The sequence below is a fragment of the Lissotriton helveticus genome, chromosome 5_1 (assembly GCF_964261635.1).
Source record: "Lissotriton helveticus chromosome 5_1, aLisHel1.1, whole genome shotgun sequence".
In the NCBI taxonomy this organism is placed as follows: Eukaryota; Metazoa; Chordata; class Amphibia; order Caudata; family Salamandridae; genus Lissotriton; species Lissotriton helveticus.
In genome coordinates, this window is record NC_136065.1 from 1,425,914,370 (window position 1) to 1,425,926,654 (window position 12,285).

General features: G+C 44.4%; 1 protein-coding gene across 3 annotated transcripts in view; it reads right to left on the bottom strand.

Annotated features, from left to right (window-relative positions):
- MAGI3 (membrane associated guanylate kinase, WW and PDZ domain containing 3) overlaps nt 1–12,285 on the bottom strand; it is a 1,411,302-nt gene that overhangs the window by 486,091 nt on the left and 912,926 nt on the right. For 2 of the 3 annotated variants that reach the window (XM_078644433.1, XM_078644435.1), the window contains exon 10: nt 4,447–5,055. The exons of the other annotated variant lie outside the window; for it this stretch is intronic. In XM_078644433.1, coding sequence (XP_078500559.1) covers nt 4,447–5,055 — 609 coding nt within the window. The remainder of the gene's footprint in view (nt 1–4,446; nt 5,056–12,285) is intronic. 3 annotated transcript variants of the gene reach the window in all.

The window sequence follows — 12,285 nt, forward strand, 5'->3', positions numbered from 1 at the left end:
ATAGCTCATGTGGAAGAGCACACGGGTGCAGATAAAAAAGACTCCCATCAGGTGGGGATTGACAGAGCCTACCTGAGGCAGAGTAACCTTGCAAGGCCCGGTCCTGTTGGATCGCAAACGATTACCCCAACCCCCAACAAAAGAAATGTATCCCTCTCTGATATAAAACCAGAAAAACAATGGGCCCAGATGGCTTCCTGGCTGAATATTACCAAAAACGCCGCACACTACTACTTCCCCACTTGATTGGCATGTACAGGGAAGCCTCTGCTAAGGGTCACTTTCCGGATGGGCTCAATGCGGCCACTATTGTGGTTCTTCAGAAGGCTTGACGCCCCCAGCAACTGCGCATCCTACTGCCCAATCTCTCTGATCAACAGTGAGCTCAAAATATAAGCCAAAGTCCTGGCTAACAGGGTCCTTAAGGTCGTACATCAGTTGATTTACCCACACCAATGTGACTTTAAGCCCCAACGCAGAACACAGGACTGCATCCACAGGTTTCAGGCAGTTGTGGATACCAACAGCATCTAGCAGGGTCCAACACTTTTTTACTGATAGACTTCAAAAAGGCTTTCGACTCCCTTGACTGGGACTTCCTGCGGGATACCCGGAGAAGGCTCTAGTCATATCATATGTGCGAGCATTGTATGCTGACCCAGCCGGACAAGTACAGGTTAATGGGGTACTGTCAACGGCTTTCCCCAACAATGCAGCACCAGACAAGGGTGTCCTTTGTCACCCCTCCATTTCGCCGTGGCAATAGAGTCGCTGGTATTCTGTGTGCGGTGTGGCACCCAAGTCTAGGGATTCTGATGGAGGGACAGTATAGAAGATTGGATAGTTCTGTATGCTTACAACATCTTGCTTTTCGTCTCTACCCCTGAAACTACTGGTCCAAGGCTACGTCATATGCTGAAACAATATGGGCAGACCTATGGCCTTCTGGTAAATACATCCAAATTGATTTTGGTCCCCTTGAACAGGCCACCTATAGTTACATCTTAGCACTCTCTGCTACCGATCCGCAGATTGAGCTTCCTTTTTTATTTATTTTTTTTTTGCAGAGTTTTATATAGCGCGAACTAGACCCGAACCGAATCAGGAATCAGAGCGCTTTACATAGCACCAGTTACGTTACATGAGGATACACTTTCATTTTAGGCACGGGGAGATTAAGTGATTTGCCCAGAATCACAGGAGGTTTTTGGCGTCGTTACCGAGACTCGAACTCAGATCCCCAGGTCCGAGGTCGAGCGCCTTAGCCGTTAGGCCAACCCCTCTCCTTTACCTAGGCATATATATTTCCCTGCTTCCTACACTCACTTGGTTGCTTAACTTGACTCAGTTCCGTAAAAATGCGGAAAGATCTATATAGATGGGCCCAACTGCCACGTAATCATCCGGGGAAAGTGGCTCTTTTTAAGATGATGATCTTACCACAGTTCTTGTATGTCTTGCAGAACCTTCCCCACCCCCTGCCCAAACACTGGTTCACAGGGTAACACTCTGCTGTGCGCTCCTTTCTCTGGGCCAGTTGGGTGCCTCCCGTTGTGTTTGGGAAGTGTGTACGCTACTTTTGATGGAGGGGGGGGGGGTAGCAGCAGCATATTTACAGCTCTATAACTGGTCCTCTCAGTTGGTGGTTCTATATAACTGGCTCCTGAAGTGGGTGGGGCGACCCAGCCTTTAAGATCAAAATGATATCTTTGAGCTGGGACACCACTATGAACAGCTGTATGGAACTCCCACTCCTCACACCCTCCCTGACCTCACTAGAACTGTGTTCCTGACATGGAGATCATCATTGCCCTGGACTAGGTGGACGGGCAGGATCACACTGCACACACCCCCTTTGGCAGGTTTCGGCACATTGGACCTCATAAGCATCTCTAGACAGGGGGATGTGTGGCAGGGTACACATGTTATCCTTTCAAGATTTACAGGCCCACTTTCATTTAAAGCAGTCCCAGTTCTTTAGGTTCTTGCAGTGCCGCCACGCCTTGGACTCCCACCAAGAGCTTATTGGGGAAGCACCTTTGTTTAGCCCCCAGGAGGCTAAATTGCTCATGGGTCCCCCGGGAAAGGGGGTTACTTCTAGTGTCTGATGTTCTCTTGTTAACAATTCACCGGACTTTGAAGGCACACTGGGAATCGCGGGTTGGTCTCCTGGAAGACAGTAAATGGAGGGAGGCTCTTATGGCACCTAGAGAATTGATCGTCTAAGTTCTGCATGATCCAGCTCAAATTTTACACACCACGTACTTGACATCGCTGAAGCTTTGACAGGTGGAACCACGGCAACCCCCCGCCTCCTCCACGTGCAATAGAGACCCAGCAGACTTCTTCCATGTGACTTGGTCCTGTCCGGTGATCAAGAAGTATTGGTCCACTGTCTTCCAAACACTTCTACACACACTGCACGGCCCAACTGGCTTTACTTCTCGCATTGCTCTTCTTGGTTTGATGTAAGACCTTGGGGGTTCCAGAAGTGACTGCCTGCTGGTGGGTCTGGGGACACTGGTAGCTAAAAAGGACATCGCTCGATTGTGGCCGTGTGGCAAGTAGCCATTAACTGCTGCGTGAAATTGGAGGAGCCAATATACGCTGCTCGTGGATGTCCTCATAAACATAAAAAGATCTGGGTGAAATGGTGGGATTATTATGGATTGCAGGGCACGATTGGTTGACTGCACACAGAATGATGATACACGCTTGTGGTGGTTGTACAAGGCTGGGTGGGTTTTGGTTTGCTTTGTTTTCTTGTGAAAATCAGTACAATTGGGTTTATTAAAAACCAAATGAAAGGTCAATTCTTTGGAAAGCCAAAAATACCTAACTGTAAAGTGGCAAATAATTTGTAACGCTGATGTGCTTTTGTAAAGTTCTTTAGCAAAATGAGTATATCACTGGGCAGGGACGCCTCCAGCAGAATGTTTTTTTTATCCAACTGAGGCAGAGAATAAAAGCGCATACTCTTTCCGCTGAGCTCTCACATACAGTCCAAAAAGTATGGTGTACTATGGTTGTTTGCTACACGTCCATCAAAACAGCTGTGGTGCCAGGTCTGGGTACCAAGTGTTTGAGAAATGCAACTTCAATTAATGCAATGGAAACTCAAGGTAAATTAAATTGCATGTTGGAGATGGCTATTTTTCTGAAACTTATAAAATCTATGACCTGAAGATCCCTTTATCCATTTAAAGGGCTGACTCTGATCATAACAGATGCAGGACGTGAGGAGGACGTCGTGTATTTTAAGTGTGTAGTCTCAGGTTCTATCAACAGTCAATCAATATTGTTTCAGCTCAGTTGTGCTGCAGCATTTTTCTACAGCCTTCAGATTTAATTCGAGGTAACACGAAATCATTTTAGAAAGCAGTGCAAACATGTTTACTACTTTACTTTCAACAAACGTTTTTCTAAGAAAACGATGCAGAGAGCTCTCTCTAATAAAATGAATTCTAACCTGCCCCCTTTGCTTAGGGGTACTGAATAATATTTACCCTCGTGCAATGTGAGTAACAGAGTCATCCTCCAGTAAGTGCAATTATAAAAATGGTGATGGAAGCTCCAATATTTACACGTCAAATGATGGGTTAAGAAACATAATGAAATATCTGCACAAACTGTCATTTTCACGGTGTAAGACTCTAAATTAACGCTATCAAGTTACTGAACTCACCCACTATATTAGTGGTGCTGAATAATGATAACTTGAAGTAGCAACTTTGTCACAATCCCAAACAGACTAGAAACTTGAAAGCACTTTGTAACCTCGAGTTGTGTACAGGAATAGGGCTATTTTATAATATAAGTCTGTTGCCAAAGCAGAAAAACATTCTACCCACAAGGAAGTCAATGTTCACCTCACCCAAAATGATACCCATGTAACTGCTTGAAAAAAGCTCTTTGATGAAATAGATAGTACTGAGGCATGTTCTAGCAGCTCGGCTTCGATCGTCTAGACTAGGCTGCGCCAAGTATGTTCTAAGACCGTGAAAGAGTGAATTCTGATATGCCTTTTCACCATACCTACTTGAAAATTAATAAACGTCACCGTGGATCCAGCATTATGGCCATTCCGTGCTTTGAGCACCAGTGCTGCTAAATCACACCCTGCAACCACAGTAGTTAATGTACCAGCTTGCTACCACTTCTGTTAAAGCTAATTCATACGACATATATTTCCCAATACGATACCAAAAAAAACAACTAAGTAAAAAGATGTTTAATTATCAAGACCAAAGCAGCATGCTCACTTAGGAAATCAAGCTTTACTGCAAAGGGCAACCTGAACAAGACGGCTAAGTTGCAAGGGAACTTGGAGCAGGAGCACAGTCATCTGCTAAATGCAAACTAATTACAGGACAGTCCACAGGGAGAGCAGTCTCCATGGTGCCTAATGGGGAGTAATTAAAAGAGCAGCCACTGGAAGAAACCTACCTCCCCGTAGGATGAGTAACGGCACCTCGGCTCCTATGGGAAACTGTTTGAGAACCTCCACCACCTGGACGTGTGTCAGGTTCTGTACGTTTTGATGGTATATCTCTTTGATTACGTCTCCTTTCTGAAGCCCGTGGCACCACTGGCTATCCAAAATCATCTTCACCTTTTGTCCTGTGAGGCTGTCTGCGATTGCAAACCCAAACCCTTTGGGACCTTTCACCAAGGGAATTGTGATCAGCTCGGGCACAGAACTCCCAGACGAGGCCGTAGAAACTCTTTGTTCAAGTGGGTCCATTGAGGGTCCATTGAGGCGGCCATTTATTAAAATATGGCCTGGTTTCCCATTCTGGTCCACAACCACAGCACCAGGCTTCAAGTCCAGGTTGTTCATGTTGGGATCTCCTTTGGTTCCCGTCTGACCATTGACAATTGGTGAAGCGCTGATGATATCTACAGTTGGATCTTCAGCATCGTCCGGGAGAGGGTATCCGCGACATAGTGTCATGTTCACATACTGATTAATAGGTATCAACTGAAACATCTGCACGACTTCAGCGTGGGTGTGGCCAAGAACGCATGTGCCATTGATGTCAACAATAACATCGCCTGCAAGAGAATGGGAGAGAGAAAGTCATTAGGCGTACGGTCAACAAATCACATGACTTTCAACATTCTTCTCATGAATTTACTAAGATATATATAACGAAGCTTGAAGCACCCATACATCAATGGGTGCAGAACTACAGGAACGTACGTACGTTTGGAAAACGTGGTTACTGAACTTTGTGGGCAGAATAAGAAATGATTATTCTAAATGAGTAAGGTCCAATGCACTACTTGTGAAGAATAAATACCCGCTCCGCATCTGGTGGTTCACTGAAATAAGGCATCCACTCCAGGGATCTGTGTTTACTGCAGGGTCACAGGATCAAATCACTGTGGGTCTACTCAGCCTTTCATCATTCTAAGGTTGATACAAAATAAGTACCATTTTGTTGCTTACAATAAGCAGCTGTTATCGCCAAGTTGCCACATGGGGTGAACGTTTGCTTTACAAATACACCTTATGTTATGTAAGACAACGGATGAGCAGAGATATTTTTCTCAACAAGCACTGAAGGTAAGCCTACATTTCACACACACATTCGAGTCTTCTATGGCAGGGTCCCAGTATATCAAAGCAAATGTTTGAGTACCACCTCCAGTGACCTGCAGCAAGTACTCTATCGTGTTTAAGTTCCCATCTGTGCATGATGTTACAGGTTTATATAGGAGTTAACTACATAACATGGCATTTATTGAATTGAAGCAGAGATGTTGGTTCATGTAAATTATCAACAAAATCACCCTAAAACTTTTTGTTAAGAGTTAGGCAGCAGACGTGTTCTTATACTGAAATATGCCATTAAACTAATAGGTTTAACTTAATTGAAATTAGGGGTTTTCTTAGGTTTTAATTGGCCGCTTCCACAACATGCATAAACAAAGTTTGAGAAACGCGCTTTGGTGTATACAGACATCAGATTCCCCAAGGCTTCAGCACTCTTCGAAATAGCTCAATAACTAGATGATTTACATCACCTTGTCCTTCAACATACTACACCGAACACCGGAAACCTTGACCATTCAGTTAGCCCAAAGACAAGACGATAGATATGTGGACAGAAGTGTAAGTGACTCTTGGGTTTGCAAGACTCATCAATGCTCCAAGCCAGGGGTGGAGGCAGCACATCAGCTTGCACAACTGAAGGTTTACCGCGGACTATTATTGTATTTCATTTACATGCAGCCTGCGTAGAACGAAGGAGCACACACAGTGCAAACTTAACAGAGGGAAACAACCGAACCATAGCTAGAGTAAATGAACAAGCCAAGACACCCCTCGTGAAGAAAAAGGATTAGAGAAAGCACTGGGAAAGAGTTAAAGGAGCAGGCGAAAACGAACATGACGGGCGCTCAGAATGTTGGAAGCCAAGGAAGGATGGTCCAGAGGTGGAGACTGAGGGAGGGTCGTGACGAAACTGTGAGATACTGCTAAAAGAGTGAGCGGGAAAAGAGAGCTCAAGCAGCGAAGAAAGAAGAGGAGGGATGGGCGTTGGTGGCGTGTGAAAAACATAGAAAGTGATAAAGCAGATGGAAATCAACAGAAGCCAGTGGGGAGAGATAAGGTCCCGGGCCGTGGGGTTAAAAGAGGGGGCGGATGACAGGCGTAACTTATCCTTACAGGTACTTCCCATTCACCTTTCACCCAGACTCGTAACATCATCTCCGGGGGAAACAGCCTTAGTCTCGACATCCACGCTTGATTCCCAGAAAAGGGAGATGTCGTTGCTATGGGTGAAAGCTTACAAGGGGCAAGTATGGAGGGCTCGAAAGAGGTAGTTAAATGACGTGAGCGGCTGTCCAATCGGAGGAAACCCAGCCCCTACAAGGTGAAGGATGGAACAGGTTAGAGGGGAAACCAGCTGCAGACCTGTGCGGAAAAAGAGAAGGGAAAAAGTATACACACACACACACACAAGACCTGTTAACTCTCACGATACCAGCTGCCTTCAATCCGTCTCCCGATGAAGAGTAGATATAAAACGGTAAGCACGAGGGGCTGCATTATGAAAAGTGCCCCGCCCACTTTGTGTGCCCCAGGGCACTTTGGATTTAGAGAAAAGGCCACCAACGCTTATGCAGCCCTTTCTGTAATACAGATAGCGCTGGTGCACATATCACCTGAGGATGTTCCCTCATTTGAATGGGGGCGTGGCCTCATGCAAATGACGGAATCCCTTTGCCTCTGAGCCTGCGCTGCATTACAGACATGGGCACAGAGGCAAAGAAACTGTCAGCAGGCGCACTGTTGTTGCGCCCCCTGATGGCATCCCTCACGAGGGGGCAAAGAGGGTCCTATGGACCCCTCCAGACATCCCCTTGTAGGCAGGTGCAGTCACTCACTGCACCCGCCTGCACAGGGATCTCTTGTCCCTCTTCAAAATGAAGGTAAGTTGCATCCTGCACACTGAAAGACGGAACTGATGCTTCAAAGCCGGTCCGTTTTTCACTTGAAAGCAATGCCCCAGGGCAGCTCGACTTTACGGCCGACCTATGGGCAGCACATTCAATGTAATAGGGTGCTCTTTTCCCCAGTGCACTTGTTTTAAGCTGTGCCTGGTGCAAACAGGGACAGTGCCCCCTAGGTGTAATTGGGCACCAGGTGAACTACAAACATCCGCATAGAGTGGGTTTCCAGCTCGTGTCTGAAGGCTTTGGTTAGCCAACACCCATCAAAAGTCTTTGAATTCGTTTTTGGGGAAAGGTTGGCTGGAGCACTGACAGGTTCTAAGCCCTGCCCGTCTATGGTTGGCAGGTGGATGGGCTCAAAGCTGTGCACCTCGTCCCAGACCCCACCTCCTTAAGGCCTGTCCCCTCTTCAATAGTACAAATATTGTTAAAGTTGTCAAGTCTGACACACACCCACAATCACATACAGGCACTAGGAAATTAGGAAAAAAGCTTCACTTAATTAAACAAAAATAACACAATGAAAATGAATGCATCAACTGCGTTTGTATTGTACACTTTTTGAAAGCTCCCACAACAGAGGTTAAATCCAAGCTGGCAGCCAAAGACAAAATATGTTCCCACTTTCAGGGAAAGACTGTGGTTAGCGCTTTCAATCGTAAGTGGTGACTGTAGGTTAGAACAGTGGTTCCCAAACTTTTTTGACCTGTGGCTCCCTTGGCCCATTGGCCATTGGCCGTGGCTCCCCACTGTTACTTTTTTTGGAAGGTGGGGTGGATGTAAGCTCGTCCTCAGCAGTCCTTGCACTTTTCTCTCTGAAAATAATTGGAATGAAGTTGATGAAGGTATTATAATCCTATAAGCAGGGTGTTTAATATTACCAAGGCAGCTCCTCTAATAAAATATTCCTAGTTACATTTCTTTGCCCATGCCTTTTTTAGAGTACCCTCTCAAAGATGTTTATCCCACTTACGGTGCTTAATAGCACCCCTATGCTTGTAGGCCCCTTTGCCAAAGTGTTTCTGTGCTTGAAGAAAATTTGCATGCACTTCCATTTCTACCCATGCCATATGTGTCAACACCTGTCTCAGTAGGATGACTCAAGTTTTTTTACACCACATACAGCTTTATTTTTGCGGTCTCCTCCCTATAATTCCCTCCAAATCAATGAAAGTAAAATAAATTCCTCATAATTATTTTTTTTAAACATCCCTCTTTCTTGCTTCCAAATGTTGGCATTATGCCGTATATGGTGTTTTACTGCCCTGCTCAAGGAGAGAGCAAGACTGTCTAGAAATGTGTGGGTATTGAAAGAAATGTGTACTGAAAATACCTATGATTCAAGTACAAATTTCAATACTTAGTGTGTTTATTAGACCGGACAACTGTACTTTCCTGATAACTTGCATTGGTGTAAAATGCATTTGGAAAAAACAAAACTATTAACGAGTCTAACCAAATAAATCAGGCATCTTCAACTTACTTTGAGAGTGTTGGAACATGGGGATCCAGTAAAAATATATGGGTCAAGTCCCCTCGACATGCCTTCAATTAAGCACTACGTTTACAGCTTTAGGCATGTCCCTTACAAATCATCTTCATCATGTGTTTAAGTCTAATTAGTTTAACTGAAGCCAATAGACCCTTCAACATTTAATGCATTGAAGTGCTTGGTGCGTGGCTCCTCTGGCAAGGTTTGACGGCTCCCCAGGGAGCCGCGGTGCACACTTTGGGAACCACTGGGTTAGAAGAAAGAGATGGGGGGAAAACAACTGTATTGAAACCACTGCTCTGAAAATATAATGTTTTATACCTCAGAGTAATGGGATGATTGGGAATACACCATCAGACGATAATGGTGTTTACTGGGTGCCCTTTAAGCACACCGAAAGACCACAGGGCCAATAATGCACAAATACTGGATTTACATTTTATTTACAAATGCACGAAGGCCATAAAGCATATGGCTAAAAAGCTCAAACATACTGCTCGTCTATTCGTAACCAGAAACTGCATAGTCCACCAGTAATCTGCTAGGTTGTGTGCCTTTAACTTCATTCATGGGTTTAGCTAGAATGCTGGTGGGTCATGTAGCTCACTTTTGGAATTGCAACGGTAGAACCAGGGTCAGATGAGAAGGATTTGGCTGCTCTGCAGGGCGTTTGATACATCCTATATTAATCTAATTCATCTTCTGTAAACCCCGTGAGGAGCACTATTCCTTGGAGAACACAGCATATTTGGAGACAAGTTGGCCTGTGCTATGGGCAGGTTTTGGACAGACCAATCATTAATCTATCTTAACACAAGGCCTGATGATGAAGCCGAAATTCCCTATTTTTGCTGCAGTGCCTTGGTTAAGGACTAAGGAATCATTCTACCGGTACACTAAAAGACGTAAGTTTTATTCTTTTAGTTTAATTGAGTACATGTTGTACTTAGGGGCGCACAGCTAGTGCGTGTTTATCCATAGCACCCGTCATCACTCAAATTCAGCTTACAGTCAAGCTCAAGCACTAATCAGCACACATGGCGGTATTAGCCACGTGCTATCTGAAGCGCGTCATTCCGTACGCCATGGTGCAATACTGCAAAGGTAATGTCGGAGGTTCATTTTCAGGGCCATAGTTCCCCACTGTGGAAATGATTGCAACAAATTCCTATCCACAGCTGCCTTTAGGGTGGTGCCGGTGCAGCCGCACCTGGCGCTGAGCTGAGGGGCAGTGGAGGGGGGCGCTGTGTTTAGAAAGAACTTATGTGTTTAAAAGCACTTGCTGCAGAGTTCTTGGTGTATTCAACAACAATAAAAATGTCAAGTTAATTCTGGAGAGAGTTCTTTTGTCTAGTGGTAGTTTGGACTCATCCTAAAGTAGCGCAGATAGAGAACATGCCTGCTGCAAAAAAAGTGTACCATGCAGGTCACAGCACTGTATTTTATGTGGATAGCTCGAAAGGTTACTGTTTTTGTCACAGAGATCGTTTTGTTATCTGCATTACATAAGTTACAACCCTAATACAGCAGAGCAACCTACGAACCAACTCTACAGTTTGTATAGGTTAGAACGTTATGTTTCTCCCCAAGTTTTTCATTATCCTACTGTTGCTAAAAAGGCTTAATTTGGGTAGAAATACATTCTCATCATTAAAGCCAACCCCAACCACTGTGACACGTTTTAAATACTGAGTTTGTGCTTCTGTAGACCACACACTCTCAAGATACACTGCCTAGTAGTATCAGTGACATGTGACGTCTACACCATGTAATACTCGCGGTCTTTTGTAACATTACCTACAGATTGATTTACACATATATGATTCCTTGTCTTTGTAGAACATGTGTGTGATGTAAATTGTTCTGACACCGTACACTGGTATGAGTAGGCCTATAAAACAAATATAATGTTTGTGAGAGAGGGGCTATGGGGAGATGAGGGGGCATTGTTGGAAGGTGGTGGTGAAGGAATCCATGGCGAAAGGAGGTTATGGGGAAGAGAGCGCCAATACTGCTTGTCGTGCTGGGTGTCACCAGTGCTAATGCTGGCACTGTTCCTGTCACAGCTGTCAACTATGAGCCCATCTGAATGGGATGGACACTGGACACACACACACAAGGATCATCGTAGTATTGTGGTGTTCTGCAGCAAGTGCACTGAGAGTGCAGTGTCATAAGGGAATTTAATAAACTGCTGATTATTTTCCTTCTCTTTGTGACCCAGCACAGCAACACAATTAAAAAAAAATATATATGTGCCAGCTATATGAATTTATAAGAGTACTCCTAATTATTTTAACCCATTACTTTAGATTTGTTTTTTAGTTTATTGGGTTAATTAGTCTGTTGTGTTAACTTTTCGTGTTCAGCAAAATGGTAGCCACAAGAATCTCACGGCCCTCTTAATTCCTTTCAGATGTAAGAGAACCCTTGTTACCTTGGGCCAGATGTAAGAAACGACCTGACTCTTATTTAGGGAACTTGTGTGGCCAGGAAAGAAGGCATGTTATTGCATAACCTGGGAGGAGCAAAGCAATATCTACGAAAGAGTGAAATGCATTAATACTAGTTACGGAGAAGGCAAACTCATGGATTTCTTTAAGACGTATGTAAGAATGCTTAAATAGTATTTTGGTACATAAATAAATGTTGCATTGGACAGAGATTATTTTTTCGCATGTTAGCAGGGAAAGACAAGGCTGTCAGTGTACAGAACATCGAAAAATACAAAAAAGAGATGGATTGAATTCTTGAATTAATCGTAGCTACTGATAATTACTCAGGGCCACATCCCAGTCCATCCGTGTTTGCTTACCATGCCACCTATGATTAGGCCAAGACATATGCAAAATCAGTCTTGACCTTGCTCCAATAGGAACATTCCAGCCCAAACTGTCAAACCAGGTCTTCTCTGAACCGGTACACAGACAACCAAAGACTGGTTCCAGCTTACTTGAGCTTATCAATCAGAGGCAACTTGCTCACAGTGAGCACAGGACACACTTCTGGGCATACACCTCTCTCACTTAGATCAACAACATTTTTAAAAACTGGTGGAAGGAATGCTTGAATTAACCACAGCCACTGAAAATTACTCCGGTAGCATCCAAGTCCATGGTTTCTGAGCTTATGTTCCAGTTCAGAGAGGACCTAGTTTAGCAGATTGGACTAGGATATTCCTATTGGAACAGGGTCAAGGCTGATTTGCAAATGGATGTGTCTAATGTTATGTGGCATAGTGAGCAAAAACAAGATGGATTGAGATGAGGTCTTGAGTAATTGCCTGTGCTTATGATTCATTCGAGGATTCCATTTATCACTTTTTTCTATTT